This window comes from Neofelis nebulosa, chromosome 8, assembly GCF_028018385.1.
Source record: "Neofelis nebulosa isolate mNeoNeb1 chromosome 8, mNeoNeb1.pri, whole genome shotgun sequence".
NCBI lineage: Eukaryota > Metazoa > Chordata > Mammalia > Carnivora > Felidae > Neofelis > Neofelis nebulosa.
The window spans coordinates 93801021-93828711 of NC_080789.1; the positions used below are offsets into that span (position 1 = coordinate 93801021).

At 37.8% G+C, this 27691-nt stretch overlaps 1 protein-coding gene across 1 annotated transcript in view; it reads left to right on the forward strand.

Moving 5' to 3' along the window:
• The window catches only part of RERG (RAS like estrogen regulated growth inhibitor), a 116514-nt gene that overhangs the window by 77082 nt on the left and 11741 nt on the right, over window positions 1-27691 (forward strand). Inside the window, exon 3 of the mRNA XM_058743576.1 lies at window positions 26588-26644. Within this exon, the coding sequence (XP_058599559.1) occupies window positions 26588-26644 (57 nt within the window). The remainder of the gene's footprint in view (window positions 1-26587; window positions 26645-27691) is intronic.

Sequence of the window (27691 nt, forward strand, 5' to 3'; positions counted from 1 at the left end):
CGGTTAAGCGTCCGACTTCAGCCAGGTCACGATCTCGCGGTCTGTGAGTTCGAGCCCCGCGTCAGGCTCTGGGCTGATGGCTCGGAGCCTGGAGCCTGTTTCCGATTCTGTGTCTCCCTCTCTCTCTGCCCCTCCCCCGTTCATGCTCTGTCTCTCTCTGTCCCAAAAATAAATAAAAACGTTGAAAAAAAAAATTTAAAAAAAAAAAAAAAAAAAAAAATGAAATCCATTAATAATTATTAGCTTCTGAAAAGCACTTGAGTTTAAATTTACTTACACAATAGAAATGACTCATTTGTAACAGTTAAATTCTATAATACGAATGAGATATCAAGAAATCTAAATTTAAAAGGATAAAATTAAGAGTGAGCAAGGATGTGGTATTTATGGCAAAGTATGGTATGGCATTTATGGTGTGGTATTTATGGCAAAGAACAGAATAGTCTGATTGCTTGTGTTCTTGCAAGTTTTTTTATATGGTCATTATCATATAGTTATCCATAAACTGGGTCATAGAACAAGTTGTTCAAGATCAAGGATCTTGTCCTTATCAATTAGGGAAATTATAAGTCTTAAGTTTTCAGATTCTAAAGACTTATTTATTTTTGAGAGAAAGCGCAATCAGGGAAAGGGCACAGAGAGAGGGAGACAGAAGATCTGAAGCGGGCTCTGCACTGACAGCAGTGAGCCCGACGCGGGGCTCAAACTCATGAACCATGAGATCATGACCTGAGCAGAAGTCAGCTGCTCAACCGACTGAGCCACCCAGGCACCCCAGTAGTTTTCACATTATTAGCAGCAAATCCATTTGCCCCAAAGAACTCTTATTCTGAAGTGCAAACTGTTGGCCAGAGGAGCTGCTATGACAGAAGCGACAGTGAGAAACCTCGGATCTCCACACACTCTCTCCCTTCTACTCACTGCTTCTAGCAGCTCCCAAGAATTTTCCCTGACCCGGAGAGTGTGGCATGAGAACGAGTGCCTAGATCCTGGATAATAAAATGTATTCCTGCCACCTTATTCACTTGGTAGCAACTCTCAAGAATAATATGTCAAGAAGGAAGGATTCTAAGGATGTGGTGAGAACACTGACGAAAGCACGCCATGATCAATTAGTCATGTCTGTCACAGGCACAGAAAGGGATAGTGACCGTCTGTAGGCTGGCCCCAGATAGCATTTACACATGTACACTCTTTCTTTTAAGTATTTAATTTCCCGTTGACTCCAAATCCAGTGTTACAGGGACTGGCATGTTGGCACAATCAAGCAGATGGCTAGTTGTTCAGTATACGTAGGCAAAATACTGACATAGGAGTCATCTTGGTACAGACATCTTTTTGCATTTGTCCAGCACATCTTTTGAGATAAATTCCTGCAAGTGGACTTGTCACCATGGAGTTAAATCTCCAGTCTTTTATAGAATGCACTCTGCCCTTCCAATAGATGACACAGGTCACATTCTGCCACGTACTATTATTAGTGAACAACTGTCCTCCCATCAGAAGAGCTGAGCCCTGAAGTAGAAGTTCTGTCTTTGGCTTCTGTGTTTCATTCCCACCCCGATGACACTGACAGCATTGCCTTTTTCCATAGTAGATGTGGATACACATGCTTTGCTTTAAATATAAGGATACTTTTTACTATTTTTCAGCCCTGTTTTTCTCAGTTGCTGTAAGGACAACATTAACGGTTAAAGGTCGCTAATGCATTTAATGGAACCATTGTCCCAGTGATTGTGGTGTTAGTGTGCAGACCAAAATATTGATGATAAATGGACACATTAATATTGGAACTGGAATATAGGAGTATTAAAAAATCTGTAAATGCCTATGGAACAGGTAGTTTTAATTAAAAAGTGACCTTCTCTAATTCACTTCATGTCCCCTCAGTGCCTTTGCACTTGGCATCTGTGGCTGATTTATCAACTCATCTCACATACAGCTTATTCATTAATAACTCATGTGCTTGGATTATTACAAAGTTTCTTGGGCTGACATGGATAGAAATATTTCTCTAGTGTCTTTACGTTTAATTCTTACAGTACTCAGTCCCCGTTCTTCCAGAAACAGTAGACTCACTAAAGCATACTATTACTGGCATTCTTCTTCCTTTGCTGTCTTTGTTTTTGTTTCAATTTTTCTTTCTTTCTCCCTTTCTTTCTCTTCTTTCTTTCTTTCTTTCTTTCTTCCTCCCTCCCTCCCTCCCTCCCTCTCTTTCTTTTTTTTCTTTCTTTCTTTCTTTCTTTCTTTCTTTCTTTCTTTCTTTCTTTCTTTCTTTCTACATTCTTTATTTACCGCTTCTAGTTTTATTCCAGTTAGCATTTCTACTGATCTTTTCAACATCCCAAAAGTCCCCATGATGTCTGCCTAGCTTTCTGGGTGTCCTTTGACTTTGTTACCTACAACTCACTTGTAATTTATTTTGCATGCCTCTATAGCCTTGTCTTCTGGAGAACGTCTCCATATGGCTTTTGTCCCCCTCTCAGTTCACATTATCTTAGAATGTATTGCAATCAGTCCCTAGGCTGTGAGACTGCTTTCAACTTTTGAAGTGTTTTCTAGGATCTACTAACCACACTATCTGTGAGTGGAGATCCCAGATCTGGACACTCCTGCATGTTATTCTGAGGAAATGTGATATACTTCACATATGTGTTTGATGCTTCATGTGCACAGATTAGTATTACCCATCAAGATTCACAGATGTGCTGTCTGATTCCTGAGATGGCATTTTTGATTCTATAGAAATGGTAGGATTAGCCCCAATTTATAAACATATATTTTCCCAAGTAGAAAAAAGTTCATTGGTCTCTCTTTTCTTGTTCAGCACCTTAATACGTGAATTTCTCACAATCTACTTTCTACTGCATTCAGATCTAATCTTCAGTGAATCATTCTGGGATATCAATTGGTTTGATGTTTAATATTTTTAAATAGTTAAGCACATTTTGATAGAGGTATCTGGGTCGGGGGCCTCATTTCAGATACAGATTCTATGTGTATATATATATTTTAAAAAGTTTTAGTTTCCCTCATCTTTTATCAGTATAAGAATATGCTAATTTATGCCCTCACAATTCTGAAAAATAAATATACCTGCATAATTACAGTTATAAAATGATTCCACTTTTGGGGTGCCTGGGTGGCTCAGTCGGTAAAGCATCCGACTTCAGCCTCAGTCATGATCTCGCCATTCCTGAGTTTGAGCCCCTAGTCAGGCTCTGTGCCGACAGCTCAGAGTCTGGAGCCTGCTTCAGGTTCTATGTCTCCCTCTCTCTCTCCGTCTCTCCCCCACTCACACTCTGTCTCTCTCTCTCTCAAAAATAAATAAACCCCCCCAAAAATAAAAATAAAAATGATTCCACTTTTCCTCCGTTTTCATTTAGGTTCTTTCAGCCTGAAGTAACTAACGATCATTCCCCCAAATATCCATTGTATTTGGCTTGTAAAGATACATTTTTACTCAGAGAATGTTATAAAATGTTTTTTTTTGCTTAAAGCAAATTTTACAATAGAAATAATGTTCACTTTCAGATCCAGATTTTAATCTTTTTGATTTATAATATTAATTTAAGCCCACATAATTCTGTAAACTAAAGCCAGAGAGTCTTTCTGGTTACCAGTATAATTATAACTTTCATCCAATGTTTACCAGGGAATAGTGAATTCACTTTGTTAAAATGAGATCTGGCATGAACCTTATCCAGGCTGAGCTGAAGCAAACATAGCTTTTTTTTTTTTTTTCAGGTTTCACTAAATTACATTTACAAGCTGGATGCAATTAAAAGCTTTAGAATAGCAAGGAAAAGGCAGATTTGAGAGAGATGTAGATTTCCCTTTTAAGACTATTAGACTAAAACCCAAATAAAAATAAAAGAAAACCGAAGAGGGATTGTTAGTGTAATATTTCTAAGCTGGTTTGCTGAAAGCAGATCTGCATGCTTTTGTACTGTTTGCCAATACAATGCAAAGGCCAAATCGCTAAAGGTAAACAGGATTTGGGAGGCTGCCTGCTCTGGGATTCAAGGATTAGCCTTTATCCTGCCCTTGACGTGAGCTGCTGTCAGTCCAAATGGGTCCCCTCCCCCGGGCCTCAGAGAAATTGCTTCAATTTACACATCACATAGTTCTAATGCAAATCAAGAGTAATGCTGTCAGTCAGAGAAAGACAAATACCATATGATTTCACTCACGTGTGGAATTTAAGACACAAAACAAGTGAGCAAACAAAAAAACAGACTTAAATACAGAGAACAAACTGGGGGGGGGGGGGGGGATGGATAAAATAGGTGAAGGGGATTAAAATATACCTCTCATGACGGGCAGTGAGTGATATGTAGAATTGTTGAATCGTTATGTTGGAGGTCTGACACTAAAATAACACTGTATGTTGATTATGCTTCAATAAAAAAAGGGAAAAAGAGAGTAATATCTTACCTTACATGATGGTACAATAGATAAAAACAGCCTGACTTTTCAAGGTGGTGGACCTAGATTTGATTTCCGATAAAGCAACATAGCTAGGATATATATTATAGTATATTATACATTAAATATATAAATACAGTATAAAATACACACAATATTTACTATAATACAAGGAGCTTGGTACATTGCAACACCTGGTGGTGGTCTTTATCCTTTGTTTTGGAACATTTAAAGTGTATAAAACATGTTTACATATGGTATGGCATTTTATAATCACAACAGACTTGCAAAGTGTATTTACTTGTCCTTGTTTTACAAATAAGGGCCCCAGAGCTCAGAAAGCATAATGACCTTGCTTGAAATTCTGGAGAAAGAACAGAGCTGAGGTTCATACCCAAGTCTTACTGTTCCAAGGACCGGGTATTGTCCTTCCCTATACCAGGGCTTCACCCAAAGAGCTTGTAAACACATTTTCTGTGTGATTGTAGGCTCCTGTAGCTGGTATAAATTTCTCTAAAACAACCTAATGTCAATCTTATGTCTTATTCTGCATTATGACATGAATTTAAAATAGTCAATTTTATGTGCGTTTCATCTGAAACTTTAGGCTTTCCTTAGTGGATTTATGGTCCACGGTAGGCTTTTGCTGTGCCCCCCTCCACTCCCTGGTGTGAGATATAAAATACACAAGCTTATATCAAGCATTGGAAGCTCGTTACCATTTCCTGGCAGGTGTCTGCTGACATTGGCATTCAGGCACAGCCCTCCCTCTGTGTAGCCACACCAGTGATGAACTTGAGCACATTTTCTGTTGAAATCCCCTTGTCAGACTATAGAATATGCTCAGGCCCACTGGCTCTTGAAGGCATACCCTGGGCGCTTTCTGAGCCATGGAGCAAGCTTTTAGAGATGCCGTGGGTCTTATTTGGACAGTGGTTCCGAGAACCTGTTTGAAATCCATAAGCTTGGTCATCCCATGAGGTGCCCCTGCTGTTCCTTCTTAGCCGCAGGGGATTTGGTAAGGGCTCTGAGGGCCAAAACAGGCTGTGGAGGAGAGGTTCTTCCCCCTTGTTCTAAATCCACTAAGGCTAACTAGAGATTCATCTGACCTTTTCTCCAGCCCCACATTTCTGGCTCAGCCTAAGAGGGAGGGAGGTATAGGCTCATATCAAAATTTCACCTGCTTTTCTCTCTGTGTTTTTCTCTTCCTGTTATAAAAACAGCATTTTTCTCAGGCATCTGAGAATAGGGGTGTTTGGGAGTTGGGGGTAGACAGGGTTCTGGCTAGAATCTAATTATTAATGCCAAAATCCTGGCTTCTGGATGCTCCAATCCAGGAATTAATATCTGATTTCTCTTTGTATTCTTGCTCTGGTTTACCTTTCCTTGGGTGAGTGGAAGTCAAGGTCTAATTTAAAGGGGGAAAGAGAGTGGGGGAAAAAAATCAAGACATTTTCTACCAAAAAAAGCCATACATGCACTTAAGTAAATGCTTCACCACAATATCTCTCACTCTTATCTTACAACTTTCTGTCATTTCATTCTGGTCTTGTCACTATAGCATTACACATTCAAACTATATTTAGCATACTGCTAAATAGTAGCTGAATATATCATTAAGTTTTTGTGATTCACAATGTCATCTTCAAACAAAACGATGACTGACAAATGTTTAAAACGGGCACATCACTGTGAATTGTTATGTGATTCAGAACCATTTGATAACAGCCTCAAAGCCTAGATTTACTTCTCCATTTCCTCCTGTCTGTATTCTCTTGAGCCCACTTGCATTGAGCTGTCATTCACACCACTCCATCGCCAATGATTTCACACAGCTAAATCCAATTCTCCATTCCTCTCTTACTTACTTGCAGCATTTGAAATGGTTCATCAATCCCTTCTTCACACACACACACACACACACACACACACACACACACACAAACCAAACACAAAAAAACCTTTCTTTATATAGCTCCCAGGACTTGGAACCTCCAAGTCTTCCTCCTACATACCTTCCTAGTCACCTTTATGGGTTTTTACCTCATCAATTTCACTGCTAAAAGAGGTACCCCCAAATTCAGGGAGCTCCTATATCTCTACTGCCTTCAGGTGACTTCATCCAGTCTTGTGTCTTTAAATCCCATCTTTATACTGACATATTTGCAGATTTGCCTCCCTGGATTGGCTCTTTGCCCTCAGCTCCAGACTCTTCCATCCCACTGCCTCCTGACGTCCCCATTGCACGTCTAAAGGATATCACACACTTGCCATGTTTGAAATTGGCTCCTGATCTTTCCTCTACAGTCTTCTCTAGCTGTATAGTCTTTCCTCATCTGTGCAAAGGGCACTTTATCTTTCCTGTTTCTTAGTCCACAAACCTTGGAATCATTCTCCACTCTTTTCCTCTCACACTCCTTAGCGAGTTCAAAAGCAAATTTGATTTTCCTCACCAACTCTGCTGCTCTGCCCTGGTCCCACTGCCATGTTCTCGGTTATCACAATAACCTCTTAATTACTCTCCTTCTCCTTTCCTTTCTTAGCCTTTATAGGGATCAAATCACATCCCCTCTTTCCTCACCATAGTCTGATGTTTCTCTGTCTCCAGTCAACATCTGTACACTCACCAAATGACTCTGCAGGACCCCACCACTGTTCACTTTCTTCTTCCCTTCCACTCCTCCCTTTGTTCTCTCTACTCCAGTCACAATGGCTGCCTCTTATTATTTGAACATACCGAGTGCCTTTATTCCTCAGGGCCTTTACATTTGTTCTTTCTTCTGTCTGAAACATTTCCCCCCAGATATTTAGACAGGTCGCTCCATTACCCACTTTGCGTCTCTTCCAGGATAACATCTTTCCAGTAAAGCCTTCCTTGAGCACTCTTTTGAAAATAGTCCCGTTCCACCTCCTTCACTCCCCTCTTCTCTGCTTTACTTTTCTGCATAGCATATCACCATATAACGCACTATTTATTTACTTGTTTTATTTTATTTTATTTTGTTTTGTTTTATTTTATTTTATTATTTATATTTTTATTTTATTTATCTGCCCTCCTGTACTGGAATCTAAGGACCATAAATCCTGTGGGATGAGACTATGCTCTGTCTGTTTACATCTCTAGATCTTAAAGGAGCTTGGCCCATTGTAGTTGCTCAATAAATATTGAGTGGATTAATGAACAAACAACCTTGGGCCAGTACTGTTACTCAGCAGCCAGCTCAGTGACAACACATAATAACTATTACTAAACATATGTTGCATTGATGTAATGAAATGGGTTAAACCTATGAGAATTTGTCTTGAACTCTGAAGCACAGAAAAAATATACGCTTTGTTTTTTCTATAGTTTGTGTCTTTGTTCTGAGATTTTCTGTGGAAGGAACCATTAATTATTGTTGAATTATCCTTTAGTGAGCTTAAGTACAAGCCTGGTAACATATACTGGATAAAGGCCTTTGTTAATAGCTACTAACATGAGCTACCACTTTAATATACTATTCTGACCATTAGTGCCCAGCAGAGTTTTAGAAAACATGTACTAAAGAAGATCATTGAGCCAAATCCTTTGGATTTGAAATTAGGGTTCTGTCACTCTATTCTGCATCCAAATGTATTCCCTGCTATGGTACAGATTGCTTTTCTATCCCACACTATGAAAAATGGGTTTGGAACAGCTAGAAAAGAGTTGGTTAAGTTGTGTGCTTCTGCCAATATATGCATCAAATTTGGGCCAATTATTTCAAAATGAAAACATAACAGATGACAATATAGTTTTAGAAAGTGTGTATAAAGACATGCCAGTGAATTTTTTAGATGGTTTAACTTATCGAATTAGAAGAGCTAGTATTACATTTTTTTATTTCTTTTATCCCATCCAAAGTATTCTCCTGGGATCCAAAATATTATTGGTATCCAGAAAAACTGCTTGAAAAATCAAAACGAAAAAAGACTAATTGATAAATCACCACCGAATAGTCCATAATTGACACTTAAATCACACCATGTGTCTTATCAACCGTATATTCATCTTAGGATCATGTATATAATAAACAAATGAACATGACAATGATTTGGTGAGCTTTTAAGATGAATTTATTTCAGAACAAAAGGAACAAAACCGATAAAGAATAAAGTGGAAGCTTTTCATAAAATACTCTAGTGAGTGACATAGAAACTTTGTTTCATGTCCATAAATTTCTAGCTGTTACAATTTGGTTTTTCTTGACAACTTACTCTTAGAGAAATTGCTAGCAAGAGAATATGTTTGTGTCATTTGTGTTGAAAAAATAAGATTAGGAAAGTGAATCTGGAGTATAACTTCTCAATTTGAAGAAATCGATGGGTAAAATATAACACATGTAAGTTTATGACGCTATGAAAAAATGTGAACACACTTTATTAATAGAGGATAATCATCAGTTTGTGATTATGTATATACATATATAACATATATATATAATACATCAACTAGATATTCTTGTAAAATATGTAAAGTGAAGTAATATGAGTAATTTGGAAAAGTTAGAAATAAACTAAATAAGACTAATGGTAGAATAGAATAGTAAATATTATCAACTGAATTCTGTTTCCAACCATACAGTGTTGATGTAGATCAGCGAAATTCATCTTTACATTGCATACGTAAAAATATGTGAATAATGCATTATTTAAAAATTCTAGAATAAAGGTAACTCATGGCTGAGCTAGGAGAAGAGTGAGAATATTAAAGAGGCAGAAAAGAACAACAGGGTGAAGAAGCTCTAAAGCCTACTTACCATGTAAAAAAGCTGGACAACCTTTCAATTTCAGCCCTGAAATGTAAAGAGCTTCTACATCATCACTTCTATCCTTACAGCAAGAGAAGAGCTGAACAAACAAAATCAACTACTTTTCTTGGAACAGTCAAAAAAATGAAGTTGCTGAGCAATCTACCATATCCTGAAATCTGGAGAGGAGCAAATATTGAAAATCATAGCCAAGATTAGCTTATCTGGGCAGAAACTAATGGAACTGTGAACCGTTCTCTGTGGATTGTAGACAACATCCAAGAATGGATGGGTAATGTAAGCAGAAAGATAGAAACTTTGTGAAAGAATCAGGAGGTTATGCTGAAAAGGAAGAACTTTGTAAAAGAAATGAAGAATGCCTTTGATGGATTCACCAGTAGGCTGGACGCAGCTGAGGAGAGATTCAGTAAGCTTTAACATATGTCAATAGAAATTTCCCAAGCTAAAACGTAAAGAGACAAATACAGACTATCTAAGAACCATAGGATAATCCCCCCAAAAAGTATAAAATGCACACAGTTGGAATTCCATAAGGAAAATAAAGAGAATGGGGCAGAAGATATAGTTGAGATAATGATGACTAAAAATGTTCCAAAACGAGTAATAGACACCAAAACTATAGTTCCAAAAGTCTCAGAGAACACCAAGAAGGGTGAATACCAAAAGATCTACATGAAAGCACATCATACTCAAACCGCAAAAAAACCAAAGACAAAGAAAATACCTTGAAAGAAACTGGAATGGAGTGGGGTCATCTTACCTATAGAGGAGTAAGTGTAAGAATTCTACAGTCAACTTTTCATAGGAACCAAGTAAGAAGAGCGTGTAGTGACATATTTAAAGTGTTGAAAGAAAAAAGAAACCCCAACAACCTAGAATTTTATATTAGAAAGGATGTAAACATAGAAATTATCCTTTATAAGTGAAGATGTAAAGATTTTCTCAAACAGAAACTGACAGAATTCATCACTAGTAGAGCTACTGTGCAAGAAATGTACACAGAAGCTCTTCGTGAAGAAGAAAATGATACAGGTCAGAAGCTCAGGTTTACAGAAAAAAAGAAAAGCATTGTAGAAAGAATAAATGCAAACAAAATCTTGTATGTTTCTTATTCTTAATTGACTTCATAGATAACTATTGTTCAAAGTAATAGTGGTAATAGTGTACTGAATAATTATAGCATATGGGCAAGTGAAATGAGTCACAGTGATGCCATAAGAGATGAAAGAGAGGTATTGGGAATATCCTGTTATAAAGTAACTTGCATTACTCGCGAAACAGTATAGTTTTATTTTATTCTATTTTATGTTAGTACTTTATTTTACTTAGAGAGTGTGTGCATGCAAGCAGGGGAGGGGTATGAGGAGGGGGAGAGACAGAATCTTAAGCAGGCTACGTGCTTGACAAGTGACAATACCAAATGCTGACAAAAATAGCAACAGAAACTGTCATTCATTACTCGTGGGAATGCAGAATGGTACAGCCACTTTGGAAAACAGTTTTGCAGTTTCTTACAAAGCTAAACATGATCTTACCATAATCCAGGAATCGTGCTCCTACATATTTACCCAACTATCTGATAACTTCTGGCTACATAAATACCCTCATGTGAATGTTTATAGCCAAAACATTATTGCTCCAAATTGGAAGCATCCAAGATGTTCTTCTGCTGGTGACTGGATAAACTAACTGTGGTATATCCATACAACGGACTGCTCAACCATAAACAGAAATAAACTCTTGAGCCAGGACATGACACAGAAAAACCTTAAATGCATAGTGCTAAGTAGAAGAAGTCAGACTGAACTGTATAATTCTAATCATGACTTGGCATATTGACTAGTGGATAGGCGTGAAGGAGAAGCCATCTGGCTTCACGTTTTTTCCTTTCTGTAGTACTGGAATTGTTCCCTTGTCGGTCCTCCTGTCTCCAGTCTTACCTACCTTCCCCCTTGTTCATCTTGGTACTGAAACAGCAGTGACCTTTATGAAACAAAAAAGATGATCGTGACATCTTTGTGTTTATAGTACTTTAATGGCTTCTCATCATGGTAAGCCTAATTTGAAATTTCTTAGTTTGGGTTATCAGCTTTTCAGAATGTGAGTACTTTTCTGGCCCATCTCTCCCAATTCCTCTCACTTGCACTCTTATTTTGCCAGACTCTAGTTCTCCATACATACTATGAATTTTTAAGTTTCCATTTTGTTTTTGTTTTTGTTTTTGTTTAATGAAACTAAAAAGATAGGAGTAGGATTGGTGCTTCGTGCTGCAAATGGAGACTTCTATAGGTAGATGTCTGGGCTACAGTCATAGCAACAGCCTATTAAATCTGAAGCAAATGGAGTCTGGGGTACAGAGCATACATGAACAGAGTAACTTGTAAGCTCCCTGTTTCTTTACAAAAGAGGGAGATTATATGATATATTCCTTTGCTTCTCTGGGATACTTGGTCATTCTGAATCACTTTTATGTCCCAACAAAGTCCAAATGTTTTCAGTTGCCAGTTTCTCATGTGCTCTAGTAAAAACGAAGCATAGAAAAAATTAAGACATTAACACCATATGTATGTCCTCTTTCATTAAAAAAGTAAAAGTTAGAAACACAAATTTTAGGGAGCCCTAGGTGGCTCAGTCAGTTGAGCATCTAACCCTTGATTTCAACTCAACTCATGATCTCAGGGTCATGGGATCGAGCCCCACATTGGGCTCCATGCTGAGCATGGAGCCTGCTTAAGATTCTCTCTCTCTCTCTCTCTCTCTCTCTCTGCCTCTGTCCTTTCTATTATTGCATATATGTACATTCTGTCTTTTTAAAATAAAAAAATACAAATTTTATACCCAAATCCCTTTATATCCAAATTCCTTGAAAACTTAGAAAAATACTCAATATAGTACAGATAATTCTATTTAAATGTAATGCTTTGAGATAAAATATTATTTTTAATAAAAAACATAATAAATTATAAATTATTAAGTTAAAAATTCTAGTTTGGAAAATTTAGTAATTTAATGCTTAAGCATCACTCATAATTAAAATGAATAGCAATTTTCAACTTAAACAAAACTGGTTTGAATTCTTGGGCACAGAATCCATAGCTTTCGGTTTATTAACCCTCAAGATACAAGCCAAAAGACAAAGCCAAATCAACTGATTATATATTCCAAACTTAATTCCTCTTATTTCTGTTTTCAGTTTAAATTCAGCAAGAGTTTACTGTTATTGAATCATACAAGTTAATTTTTTAATTTCGAACATCTCTTTTGTTGTTGTTTTACATCCTTTATAAGCATTCCCTAACCTCTACTCCCTATCAAACATGCTAGGAATTATAAGTCATGATTCTGCCATTTTCCCATTCTCATTTGTCATCCTAAACCCAGTTATCAGTATCAAATTAACCTTTACCTTCCAACTTTTTAGGACTTGGGATGCACTGAAGCCAGACTCCCAGGCTAGGTTTTCAGAGACAAGTGTTTGCCTCATAATTCTTAGAGACTATACCATTTATCCTTAAGAAATTCCTCGTGAGGAGAACTGACATCTATTCTCTAACTCTTTCTCAGAGTGATAATTTTGTCAGAATGCAGAACAGGTCAAAATTTCAGGCTTAACCATAATAATTTAAAAGCAGTTTCTAGACCCCCATCTGGAACTAATTTATGTCTCATTTTAATTTGTGGTGTTATAAAGCATTCACTTTTATATTGCGTTAATTTTAAATTTCCATTAAATTACTCAATTTCTATGTTTTTATGTGGCTTAAGGGTTTTTTATGTCCAATGATTTTGACCTTCACAGGGAGTAGAGCAAGGCAGGTGGGGGCAGGGCGGGGAGGGGATGGGGTAGGAGACAGACTGCTTCAGAAACTACAGCTATATGGACAAATTTTTGTCCCTTGGCTTAATCTGTTAACTGTTTTATAGTTTAGCTAGAAATGTTGAGGAGTTGAAGTGGGGAGAACATAGGAAGCAAAAAAGGACATCATGAGATTAAGCTAAACATAGAGTTTTGTGCTAAGTCCTCTTTTCCTACTTTAAACTACCTATATGGGACATCTTAACCATGCCCATTGCATTTACTAATCACTAGAAAGTGTCACCATGGCAATGATCACTCCCTTCAGCTTCAGGAGTATGAAGACGGTTTTCTATGTGATAGCGTCAAGCAGTACTTGGGACGTGATAGATATTTGACAAACATATGTTGAATGTATGATAGATGAATGGAAGGATAGAGGATAGATGGATGGGTGCATGGATGGATGGATGGATGGAATATTTCTATCTGGAAGTTCTCATTGTGTCTCATGTTCAACATGTTTAAACCTAACCTCACTTGCTCTTACATCATTTCCTCATTATCTTCTGTCTCAAAGAACAATGCTACCCCAGACTTTTATTTCATATGGACTGACTTCTCTACCTCACTCTCTATAGCTAATCAATGAACAATTTCTATAGGTAACCAGTTCATACTGAGCCATACCCCTACTCAAATTGCTGTGTGTTCATAGACTTCAGAGTGAAATCTAAACTCCTCAAGGTGACATACAAGCATCTTCCTAGTCTGGTTTCTGAAAAAGCTCACAAGTACTTTCCACATAGCTCCACCCTCAACACCACTCAACCTACCCTGAACCACATGTGATTCCTAACTAAACCAGGCTCTCTCATGAAAGAAGCCTTTGAAGATGATGCTCTTTGCTTGGAATGCTATGCCTAAATTAGTGAGCTTCAACTCATCCAAGACCCAGCTCAAAATTTAGCTCTAATATAGAGTCATTTCTAATATCTTGCTTAGGGAATCTTCTTTGTCTTGCTTTCTTTGGTGGCTAGCACAGCACTCAATGAATATTGATCAAGTGGATGTGTGTAGAACCCATAGGGGAGTAGGGAGAACAGAAACATTTAATGAGAGAGCCAATGAGAGAGCACTTGAAAATTATTAAATTTAGGTATCAATATTTCTGTTGTGAATGCTGTGTGTACAACTTTGCTCTGAGCCCCTCTCCTTAAGATCTGACATTTTAAGTCACAGTTTGCTGGAGTTTATTGATAACTCCTTTCTAGTTCAGCCCCTCAGTTTCATTTAAAAAATTTTTTTAAATATTTATTTATTTATTTATTTATTTATTTACAGAGACAGAGCATGAGCAAGGGAGGGGTAGAGAGAGAAGGAGACACAGAATCTGAAGCAGGCTCCAAGCTCTGAGTTATAAGCACAGAGCCCGACGTGGGGCTCGGACCCACGAACTGTGAGACAATGACCTGAGCCGAAGTTGGGTGCTTAACCGGCCAAGCCACCCAGGCACCCCAAGCTCCTCAGTTTCAAAGCATGCCTTCCCACTACAGGCCCTGAGATTCAAAACTGGTGCATTCTTGGTCTCAGCTGCCACTGACAGTTGTTAGTCCCTCACCTGCCGTGACCTACTAGACCAGGCCTCAGTGCCAAGGTCTCCATAGTTTACTTTGATTTCAGGCAAAATGGCCCATGTTTCTTAGACGAGGTTAGAATAATCACAGAAAAGAGAGGACTGTTAAAAATAAGAAGATGAACTTGGGGGTTGGTGGTTTAGGAAAGACCCAGGAATAAAGTATGAAGGAACAGAAGTGTTGGACCCAGGAGGTGGGGGAATGGGGAAATTTGACTCAGAGTTTTGATTGACAGGAGGCTAATAGAGGTCTAGGTGACAGAGCAAAGAAAGTGAAACTGAACTTCCTCTTATATTTTAGGTAAACCTTCTGATTGGCTGTCTCTAAGATGGAACAGATGTAGTTATAGGATTGATGCTTTATACATACCACCCTGATGTTGTCTATTACATTTTCTCTTCCACAAAACACAAGTGTTTCCCGCCCCCACCAGATCTTTTTTATTTTTCCTGAAAGATGCAAAGACCCAAACTCTCATCTCCTAAAGAACAGAAACTATATCTTATTTTTTTGCCATTTTGCCTAAAATGGTTCCTGACATTCTGTTTTTTGTTGCTGAAAGAATGAACTTGCTAATGACTGAGGAAACTAGTGAGGAAACAGTTGCTTATCACATTCCACTTTATGTCTATATCATTATCTACTTGTTTTCCTCCTTTGCTGCATCCTTAAAGACCTTCTCGAGAGAAAAACAAAAATCTTATTTATATAAGAGTTTCCTTCTTGAAATTCATATTCTCTCTCTGTGTTGCCATGGTTTCTGGTCATGGATGTTCCCTCCACTAAGGATGAAGAAATCTAGTCATGAGCAAAAAATGTGCTTTTCAAAGCATGCCTCTTCATAAAAAGTATGCTCATCTGGAAAATACTATCAGCCATTCAGAATTATATCATATCCATTGAAATATTAAAATATAGTGGTATGTATTGAATATTGGGGGAAAATGAGTTTTAAAGTATACAAACCTGGGCTCAATCTCAGATCCGTCACTTCACTGCTTTGTAAAATAGACAAGTTTATTTACTTTTCAGTTCAGATTTCTTATATGTAAAATAGGACCATTAATTTCTACTTTGAAGAGTGTTTTGAGAAATAAATAAGCTCGTAGTCAGTATTCAATACAAACTTCAGTACAAACTCCCCTTCTGATATTTAGCATTCCAGAATTCCCATTCATGTTTGAATTTAGAACATAACTAAAGCCTAAAGATATTTTTTAAACTGTTTTCATGTTTATTTATTTTTGAGAGAGAGAGGGAGAGACAGGAGAGACAGAACATGAGTGGGGGAGGGGCAGAGTGAGGGAGACACAGAATCTGAAGTAGGCTCCGAGGCTCTGGGCTGTCAGCACAGAGCCCGACGTGGGGCTCGAACCCACAAACTGTGAGATCATGACCTGAGCTGAAGTTGGATGCTTAACCAACTGAGCCACCCAGGCACCCCAAGCCTAAAGATATTTTTGAAGAGTATATACATTTTTAATCCAAGAGCTAATATCACTAATACAGTAGAACCTTGAATTGCGAGTAACTTGTTTTGCGAGTGTTATGAAAGATGAGCAAGCATTTCTATTAAGTTTTAACTTGATAAAGGAGCGATGCCTTGAGTCGTATGTGACACCAAACATCACATGATCACAACTGAGCCATGGTTCTTTTCTCTGTCTTTCGCTATGGGATGGTGGGTGATCATCTCCCTTGTTTGGATGCTCCGTGTCAGGCCGCGGTGTTTGGCAGAAATCAGTAATTTTTCAGAACATTGGAAGGTACCTACAACTGGCACTAGTGTATTTTTTGTCACTTCAAAGCACCTGTGGACAGTCCGTTACTTTTCCATACAAGAGTAACCTTAGGAATGCTTCGCTTCATTGTAGGCCGGGCTGCCTACAGATATAGACCTTTTCCTCTGTGGCCTTATTGCCAGTTACATTAAATACAGTATATGACAAGAGTTCATTCATACTGTACTGTAGTCAACATCTGTTAGTGATAGTGAAGGTCATCCTACACAATAACCCTCCTCTCTCTGGTCTCCCTGATACCAGTCACAAAGGTTTTCAAAGGTAAGTGTAGGTTAATTTGCTTACTTTATATTTTGTATTTTCTTTATTATTTTGTATTATAGCATAGTATTGAAATCATTTTTATATGAATACTTTTGGGTTGTGGAACAAATCACCTGAGTTTCCGTTACTTCTTATGGGGAAATTTGCTTTGATATGCAAGTGCTTTGGATTACAAGCATGTTTCTGGAGCAAATTGTGCTCGCAACCAAGGTTTTACTGTATATGGATTCTTGGCTCCACAAATTTGGTGGATCTTGCCCTTTTTAGTCCATCAAGTTTGCAGTGGACACCTGAACTAGACATTGGACCAGTGGAATGGTGGTAGATAGTCAATGGAAGTTCCTTCAAGGGACTTGGTGTTTAAATAATAAAGACACCCTAGAGTACAGACCTAAGTACAATGGGAATATGGGAGTCAAATAATTTATCCAGGTTTTAATTGTTTTCTCGTTTATATCTCAAATATTTATTGAGCACACGTCACGTATCAGGCAGTGTGCCAGCCACCAGAGATGAAGATGAATAAGGCTACAATCTCAGAATCTGTAAGACATACAGGAATATAACTTCATATTTATAAGGCACTTGCACGCTGCCTAAGTTGTTCTATAGTTGTCCTAGAATAGAGAAGAAACAAATGACAATTTCATGTCATACAAGGAGTGATTAATGGTTGGGAAAGGCCAGGGAAGACTTTAAAGGAGGTGGTCCTTCACTAGTTACCACAGACCGAAATGCGGTGAATAGTAACACTATCTATGAGTCTGCAGCTTTCTAAACTCATCTGTCTTTGCCCCTTTCTTTGATCTACCAAAGTAGTTCTATCTCCTACTTAATACGCTGACTCGTTTTTAGCATATTTGGACTTTCAGGGGTGCCAAGTTAAAAAGGAAATGAGCCTGACAGTATTTATGGAGCACCCAAAAGAAGCTATGGTCTTGCCTTGTATTTAAAATAATAGTAATAGATCCTAAAAGACACCTTAAAGAAACATAAAGTCAACTACATTGACATGATGAAGCAAAACTGCATCATGAGGATGATTACAATGTCTTATGTACGGTTTTATCCACCATGGATTACAGAACAAATAGTGTCTAGTGCTCCACATGGAGGCAATAAACGAAGCTCGTGAATGTTCAGAAGCTTATGTCTAGAAAGTCATTTTTTTCCTAGAGACACTGCAGGCTTCATTTTCGCCAGAGATTTGATTTTAATCTTTTGTAATGAAGTAGCGTAATCACAGGACCCTATATCGAGGCTCCTGGGTGCCTCAGTTGGCTAAACATCCGGACTCTTGATTTCATCTCTAGCCATGATCTCACAGTTGGTGGGATTGAGCCCTGCCTCCGGCTCTGAGCTGGCAGTGTGGAGCCTGCTTGGGATTTTCTCTCTCTCCCTCTCCCTCTCTGTCTCTGCCCCTTCCCAGCTCACATGCCCTCTCTCTCTCTCTAAACAAACATTTTTAAGAAATGTAAAGTATATGCAATTTTCACTCCCAAATTTTTCAAATTAAGAGCTTAATAACAGGAGAGGAGTATATTACCAGGAATTGTAGGCCGTTTGATGACAAATTTCTCACCTGTAAAAAAAGAAGATTCTATTAAATGAGTCAGGGTGAGTCACTGAAAGAATGTGGCTGGGGCGCCTGGGTGGTTCAGTCGGTTGAGCCACCGACTTCAGCTCAGGTCATGATCTCACGGTTTGTGAGTTCGAGCCTGTGCTGGATCTGTGCTGACAGCTCGGAGCCTGGAACCTGCTTTGGATTCTGTGTCTCCCTCTCTCTCTGCCCCTCCCCGACTCAAGCTCTGTCTCTCTCTGTCTCAGAAATAGACATTTAAAAAAAAAAAAAAGAAAGAATGTGGTTCCTGGGATCCGACCAGGGTGCACACATATTTGAGGAAGAAATGTAAATGATCTGAGCTTCATTTTCTTTGTTATTGCACACAGATACATATACATAGGCCTAAGTATATACATATACATATATTCAGTGCTATAGGACAATGAAGGGTAAAGACACACATTTGTCCCTTGAATAACGCAGGGGTTAGTGACATTAACCACCCCCCCCCGCCCCCGTGCAGTTGAGAGTCCGTATATGACTTTTGACTCCCCCAAAACTTAACTACTAATAGTCTACTGTTGAGCAGAAGCCTTACCAATACCATTAATAGTCAATTAACACATATTTTGTATGTTATATATCATGTATTGTATTCTTACAATAAAGTAACTAAAGAAAAAAATGTTATTGGAAAAATCATAAGGCAAAGAAAATAAATGTATGGTACTGTACTGTATTTATTGAAAAACTGTGCATGTAAGTGGACCCACACAGTTCAAACCTGTGTTGTTCAAGGGTCAACTATGTATGTAAAGATATGGCATAACACCCGACCTAATAGTGCCTTCTCAATAGATGAACGTGGATAGCGATACTAACAATACTGCATTATTTTTAAATGTTTTCCCGTCATAATGTTTATGATATTGCTTAAGCACATCAGTGTTTAATGAAGTGAGAAAAACAATTCCCAAGTTGTATTAAACTCTCTCACCCTTGTATTGTTCATTATTTTTCAAATACATTATTGATTGTGACATTCATAAAATTCAAACTGAAAGCAATTTAGTGTTGATTTGGCCACCCGTGTTGGCTTAGGAATACACACCGTTGCCTCTTGTTTTCTGCTGGCCAAGTAAAGATTCTATAAATTCTGTACTGAAGTAGAAAGGGGGAGAAGACGGGGAGAGAGCTACTCTATCTCCCAGCTGCAGCATAATTTTGAGAAGTTTCATGTTTAGGATGCTGTGTAAGTTTATTATAATGTTTCCATGTAGTTTTCAAGCTTTAAGAATTCTATTAAACATTGAAAAATTTTGTTGTAAAAAAATAGAAAAAATTTGAATAACAAGTTGTGAACATACTTACAACCGATAGTGGACTATGACTGTGTGTATTGTCCACATTTGCCTTCTTTTCCTGTAACAAAAATAGTTGTTCATTTTTCGCAGAATAATTGACACTCTGCGACATAATTGTTCTGAATTTAGCATGGAAGGTCATTAAAGACTAGTTCATTACCTTACGACTTAAAAGTAACTATATATGGGGTACCTGGGTGGCTCAGTCAGTTAAGCATCCATCAGACTCTTGATTTTGGCTCAGGTCATGATCCCAGGGTCGTGGGATCAAGCCCCACATCAGGCTTTGTGCTGAGAGCTGCAGCCTGCTTGGGATTTTCTCTCTCCCTCTGCCTCTCTCTGCCCCTTCCCCACTTATTCTCTCTCTCTCTCTCTCTCTCTCTCTTTCTGAAAATAAATAAACTTTAAAAAAAAGTAACTGTGTATTTTTTATGAAGGTCCTGCAGGTTACAGAATGAAAACCATACACATCACTTAATATATATTCATAATAACTTTTCATTATGATATGAACGTAGTAGATAACAAGCACAATCTTTGAGTCTGCATTAAATCAATGGTTTTCACTGGGTGTGTTATCAGGATTATAGATAAAATCCAAAAGGAATTCAGGTGATGAAGTTCTTTGAAGTACTTAATTGAACCACAGATTCTTTACCTGTCTTAAAAAATATCTGAACTGGCCATTTGAAACATGTGTAGCAGGCTTTTTCCAGAACAATCAGTCGACCACAATTCCATAAGCCTATTATAATTTTCCCATGATAAATGCTTATTGTTGCGTGCTGCTGAGTTTTGAGATAGATTTGTTCAGCAGCAATAACGAATAGAAAGAAAGGAAAGGTTTCACAAAGAAGGTTATATTTGAATTAGATTTTGAAGGATGATTAGGATTTTATTAGTTGGATAGGGACCTTCGAGGCAGCGGTAACAACGTGATTAGATGCGTTAAGAGATGAATGTGCATGATATTAAGTAGTACAGTCAGTCTGCCGGGCTGACGTAAGCATAAGGAGTGCTACTGAAAGTAATTGAAATTCAGGTTGCACAGGTCTGTGGGGATCAGAGGAAGGAAAGGAATCAACTCTGACCCACAAGGTGGCTAGCCATCTGTAACAGATGAGAAAGCCGAAGTTTGGAGAGGACAGGTAACTGGAAACTACTTTAACTGATAGAGCATTCAATACACATCAGTGAAAAGACATGGATGTTCCCTTCAGACAGAAGGACTAGATTTTTACAGTAAGGATGCTTCTTCAAAGGACCTATAGAGAAGAACAATAATCACAAATATTTAGGCGGTCATATATGCTTAAGTAGCCACGGAACAATTGTATTATATACATTGTTAATCAGGTTATTTCAGGTTATTTCATAAACGATATAAGTGAAAAATAATGACGTAACAAGAATTTTTTTTAAGAATTTGGGCCTAGGGGCACCTAGGTGGCTCAGTGGGTTGAATGTCCAACTTCAGCTCAGGTCATGATCTCTCAGTTTGTGAGTTCAAGCCCTGCCTGAGGTTCTCTGCTGTCAGCACAGAGCCCACTTTAGATCCTCTGTCCCCATCTCTCTCTTCCCCTCCCTGGCTCATGCTCTTTCTCTCTCTCTCAAAAATGAAAATAAACATTAAAAAAAGTAAATGTAAGCAAAAAGTAACACTTGAAAGTTCTATTGGAATCTCTAGAGTATATTTTTAAATGTCTTTAACAGCAAAAGAATATCGTGTGTGTTAGTTTTCATTTACCTCAAAAGTTCATTTCTGGGACGCCTGCATGGCTTAGTCCGAGAAGTATCCGACTTTGGCTCAGGTCATGATCTCATGATCACACTCTTCACCATTACAGTTCGTGGGTTGGAGCCCCACATAGGGCTCTGTGCTAACAGGTCAGAGCCTGGAGCCTGCTTCTGATTCTGTGTCTCCCTCTCTCTCTGCCCCTCCCCTGCTCACACTCTGTCTGTCAAAAATAAATAAATGTTAAAAAAAAAAGTTCATTTCCAAAAGTTGATCTACTGTACGGATCATATCCATTGAATTTTCATTTTAAAATATTATTCTGATCACGAAAGTTGGTACTTTCAATGTCCTCCTCATCTTGATGATGACATCAGCAATTATTTCGAATAACTAGCCCAGACTTGTTAATCTATTTCGAAATGACATAACTATTTTAATGCAGAAATAATGCCTTTTAGCATTTGCTTATAAATTAAATATTATCATTGGATTAAATTCTACTTCATGAATTTTCCATTTTGTTAAAACCAGCTTTCATAGGTAATCATGAAATGCAATTCCAGTAATATAAAAAAAAAAAACCACATAAAATGAAGAATCATTCATGTTGGTTATAAATTAGGCAAAATGTTCTTCTCTAGATTGACTTTGAGACATGTTCACCTATTCAGTGGAAAGGTAGGTTTTCAAGGCAATGGGAAGAAAATAAGATATTTCAGAATGCAGAAACTTAACTGCAACCAATCTAATATGTCAAATCTTAAAACTTGAGGGAAAACAAGATCTTATATCAGATTGCCAGTGGAAATAAAGTTTAGCAAAACCACCCTTTTGCATCAAAAGAAAACCTTTGCTCAGGATACTTGGGATAAAGAGGACCAGGTATTCAAAAGAAAAGTAAATCAATTTTGTATTAACCATTTGAGTAAACTCCAGAAGTATAATTTGTAGAAGGATCATGAAATAGCCATTAGAAGGCATTCAGATTATATGTTAATATCACCTTTCAAGAAAAAGTCGTAGAAAGATGTCATGGTTCTGTTGTGAATTCTCTCGGATTGTTTTTTCTGCTTATTCTCTCAATGCCTGGTTATTGTTTAACTGTTAAGAAGAGTGAGCTGTGACCTGAAGTGATCAATCTTTCTCATCTATTTAAGAAGTATTTTATAGTCTACTGTGTGCCAGACACTGTTCCAGATACTAGGGAACAGTGATAAATCAAACAAATGTAATGCCCTTATGAATATACATTCTAAAGAAGGAATCAAGTAAAATAATAATAATAATGATAATAATAATAAAATAATGATAATAGTAAAATAACATTTCAGTTGTTTTTATCATCACTATTATTATTATTAGTGGTGGGGATATTAACAATAGTTAATAGTAGATTTATGGAATGTCTGACTGGGACAGTGGCAAGAAATGACCTCATCTCTTATTCCACTCACTGTTGCCATTCTGATTTAGCTACACCAGTGGGTCAGCTTGTTGTTCCCTGACCATCTCAAGCATGCCTTCCTGCTTTAGGGCCTTTTCACTGGCTTCTCCCTCTCCTTCAAACACTCTACCCCCAGAAATCTTCTCTCATCTGTTTCTTTTTTATTTTTTTTTAATTTTTTTTAATGTTTATTTATTTTTGAGACAGAGAGAGACAGAGCATGAATGGGGGAGGGGCAGAGAGAGAGGGAGACACAGAATTGGAAGCAGGCTCCAGGCTCTGAGCCATCAGCCCAGAGCCTGACACGGGGCTCGAACCCACGAACCGTGAGATCGTGACCTGAGCCGAAGTCGGACGCTCAACCGACTGAGCCACCCAGGCGCCCCCTCTCTCATCTGTTTCTTACACCACCTCCTCAATGAGGATTATCTTGGTCACCCTATCTTAAATAATAACTCTTACATCTTCCACCCCAGTGCCAATACCCTTACCTTGTTCTACTTCCTTTCCCATAGCACTTACTACCTCTAATGTATTATGTAACGTATTTATTATTTTTATTTTTTGTCTGTCTCCTCCTGGTAGAGTATAAGCTCTGTAACGTCAGAGATCTTTGAATTGCCTATTGGATTATTCCAAACACCTGAAACAGAACCTGATACAGAGTAGGCACTCAGTAAGTATTTATTCAGTGAGATGAGGTCAGGAAGAATTTGAGGAAAAAATGTGGCATGAGATGGCTTAAGTTTTAGCAGAAACAATTGGCTGCTGCATAGAGAGTAGTTTAAAGGAATCCTAGGGATACGGCTGAAGGAGGGCCACCCCAAGGAAACAATTGCATTATCGTTAACAGGTGAAAGCATGTGATGAGACATTGGTAGTGATGGAGGAGGTGAGACCTGCAAGATATGTCCCACGTAAAAGTTATATTCCCTAATAAAATTATAATCAAATTTGTGGGTAAATAATACTGAAGATTGATGGTTACATCAGTAGGTGGTGAATGTTATTTAAGCACCTCAAACAACAAAGTAAGTAATCAAGACTTTAACAGCTATCACTTCCACGTATACAACACTATTTTCATTCTTTAGACTGACAATTTGAAATTAAAATATTTTTTAAAACTTAAAAATACAGACAGTGCATTTGTCTTTTCCGTGAATAATCTGTGTAAGAGAGATAAAAGCACGTCTTCCAAGAATAAACATAAGGCATGTCAGTTTTTCAGTATGGTTTTGCTGGGGTTTTTTGCTGTATTTGAAATAAACTAAATTTTGTTTAAAAAAAATATGATCCTATTGTCAAAATAGCCATCAAATAATAATGTTCATCTCTTAAAAAGAATATTAGAAATATTTAGATTGATATCAGTGATTAAGCCTAGCAACACTGCCCCATTGGAAGGTACCTTCCTGAAACGGAGCCAATAACCCAGCAGCTAGCAGGAACAGCTTCTCAAAAACAAACATGACATCTCAAAGGTCACCAGAATCCTCTTTGTATTCATAGAACAGCTTCCTTAGAATCCAACCCCAGAGCTAATTTATTCTAATATGAGAAAAATTCTAACAGGCTCATTCATGTGGCTCATCAGTCTTTGGAATGATAAAAGTCACAAAGGAGACCTACAGATGGGTTGGTTATGGGAGGTGGTCTCAGTGACCGTGGCAAAAAGAGAAAGCCATTGTTTTCGAAGGAGGAAAAAAGGTGTGTGTATGAATACATATATTCAAAAGCTAAAACCATTTAAGCCCTAGCACTCTTGAGCTGTGCTGCCTTGACCATTCTTCGGCTTCTCAAAGTATTGCTGTGTAACTGCACAGGGCACTAATCCAGGTTGTTAACTAAGATCCAGACATTTTTAAATGATTCAGTTATATTCAATATACTCGGTTTTGAAAGGCAATGGAAAGCCTAATGCATTGTAGAAAGATTTCGTTGAGAAGTAATTAAAGTTTAAATGGCCTCAGAATCAGGGAAGTTCAAACTTCAGCTATGTGAAACTTTATTAATTTTAATATCTCATTGCTTCAGGATGTCAGATAAATGAATTTTTCTGGTCCAAACCTTTCGAGTTAAAACTACATAACTCTAACAAATGGTAAAACTCAATAGTACAGGCAGTTATGTTTACTAATGTGCTAATTTAAAAACAGAAAAATAATTGGCTACTGCTTACTGCTTCTTACATGCAAAAAAATGCATCCTCAAGAGAGTGAACAGTGACAGACTCTGAAAATTGCAGATGAAGCCACAAGTACACTTACTGTGGGAAGTATTATAGGGTCAGTGGCCTTGCTACTTTAGGCACTGCAAATATTTTGGCTTAAATTCAGACTCACACTCTGTAATTAGAAAAAACATTGTACTTTCAGGCTCCAGCCAAGCCACATATGTTTGTGTTCTGTTTTGAGGTTCTCATTGCAAATTGCACTGTGATCTTTCACATAAGGCACCATGGTAGGGATGACAGACTTCTGTTGATCTTAACAGTGGCAACAGACAAAGGACAGACTGATGGCAATACCAGCTGACTAGCTGTATTTCTTCAAGGAGTAGCTTTGGGTTACTGCATACAGGGCATTTCAGTAAAAATAAAAATACTCTCATAATAGATATTTTTTTGACTATAAAATATGATAGACATTGATTCTTTTGTTAGGATCAGTGAGATTCCCAGGAAGACCACTAAAGGTCTTCAGAGGGCTCACGAGGCTGCTGCAATTATCTGCCAAAATGTGTGTATATACATTTTACCGGGGAAAAGATTCCAAGCTTTCGTTCCATTTTCAAAGTGTCTGTGACACCCCTTTCCAAAAAAAAAAAAAAGTTTTTAAGAAGATTAAAAGCCGCTGCTTTTGCTACACCTATAGGAAAATGTTGAGCATGTGTCCCATCAGGTTTTAAGGACAATAGAGCCTCCTCCAATTATGCCACCTCTCCTTCTGTCATGGGCTTCCAGTCACGTATTATCTAGATGGCCCAGGCCTCATATTTAGTTTAGAACAATAGATAAATCACAGGCTTTGGAAGTTGACTGCTTAGACTCAAATCCTGACTTGGCCACTAACTAGTTCAGTGAGCTCAGTTAAATTTGTTAAGTTTTCAGAGCCTCAGTTTCCTTATTTGAAAAATGGGAATAATCACAGTATCTGACTCATAGGGAGGAGGTAAGGGTTGAGAAGATCATGTAAGTGAAGTGTTAGCCCAGTTCCATACCCTAACTCTGACTGTATTATTTCATCAGTGTTACCTTTGATGAGCTTTAATGAGTACTAATAAAATCCTTAATTTTGAAAATCTGTTTTTTTAATAATACCAATTACCAGCTAATGATCTTTTCATTGCAGTTAAAAGTCATGTTTTCAACTCACCTTTGTCAATTGTTAGCAATATTCAAAACTTCAGATGCCTGTATTGTGACACTTTACATCCAAATTCATTGTTCTGCTAAAAATTTTATATATGGGCATGTTCAAATTGTGATGTCTTTTCTTTGTTTGTTTGTTTTTATCCTATAACTAAGAGAACAAATCTAGCTTGTTGATTAATGCGCCATTAAAACATTATACCAATTTTTAGGCCACAATATGAAATAGAAAAAGCATCTGGATAAACATAAATGAATGGATTGGGTTTGCATGCCAAGAACTATAAAGCACATATAGTTGTCTGGGCTATTTCTCTTTCCATACAAGGATAAGAACTATAAGGAAATTAACAAATTTGTTTGAAATGTTGCTCTTTTCTTCCACAGCTCTTGTAGTGAGATTCCTGACCAAGCGCTTCATCTGGGAATATGATCCCACTCTTGGTAAGTCAAATTTTGTTTCCTCTTCCTTGCCACTCAAAGTTTATGACCCAAAAGAGACAATAACATTTTCTGTTGCAGCCTTTTGAAGCACCTACCAGGTGTTTGGGAAGTGCCTTATCAAATCATGCAAAGAAGTCTGTAAAGAAGCGAGCCATGTGTCTCATGCTCTCCGTGCTTAGAACCATGCAGGATTTTCATGCCTACATGAAGAAATCAGGTCAAACTGGGGACAAGAAGGGAGTGGGTACAACAGGATGTCCATCTGTTGGAAATGTAGCATCGTTTTAATGGGAGAAGGAGGCCACAGTGCACAGGCTAATCTGGTGTGGAAGAGAATGGCATGCTGAGGAGAGTATTACAATAAAAGAAGCCTTCTGAATGCTGATTTTGGGAAAACATAAAAGTAAACCATATTTCTCTCCAGTGAATCTGATCAAAGCCTATTTAAAAAAGAAAAAAGTGGTAGCAAACTGGTACCTGTGGATCTTGAAAGTAGCCATAATATTGATGTATGAAGCATTCATGGTGTTTTTTAAATTGTCCAAAACATATATTAGATACCTATTCAGTTATCATCTTCAAAATAATGCTGACAATCCATGGGTTCTAATTTAAGCTTCAGATTTTATTCTGCGTGAATCCTTTGAGTTTTGTTTCTGATGCTTCAAGGAGCCCAGCTGGTATTGTGAAAGTTGTTACTTTGATCCAGAGACAGGAGAGACGTACATCCATTGTTTGATTACCAGGCATAGTGTCCAGGTTGAGCTGGCCTCACTCAGAATAGTGAAATGGGCAAAGAATATTCCTCTTTTTAAAGTTTCATTTTGTTTTGTTTTGGTTATCACTCCAAGCTGACATATGTTCAATTTAATTTTTTAATGTTTATTTATTTATGAGAGACAGAGAAAGAGCACAAGTGGGGGAGGGGCAGAGAGAGGGAAACAGAATCCGAAGCAGGCTCCAGGCTCTGAGTTGTCAGCACAGAGCCCGATGCGGGGCTCGAACCCACGAACCATTAAGATCATGACCTGAGCCGAAGTCAGCCGC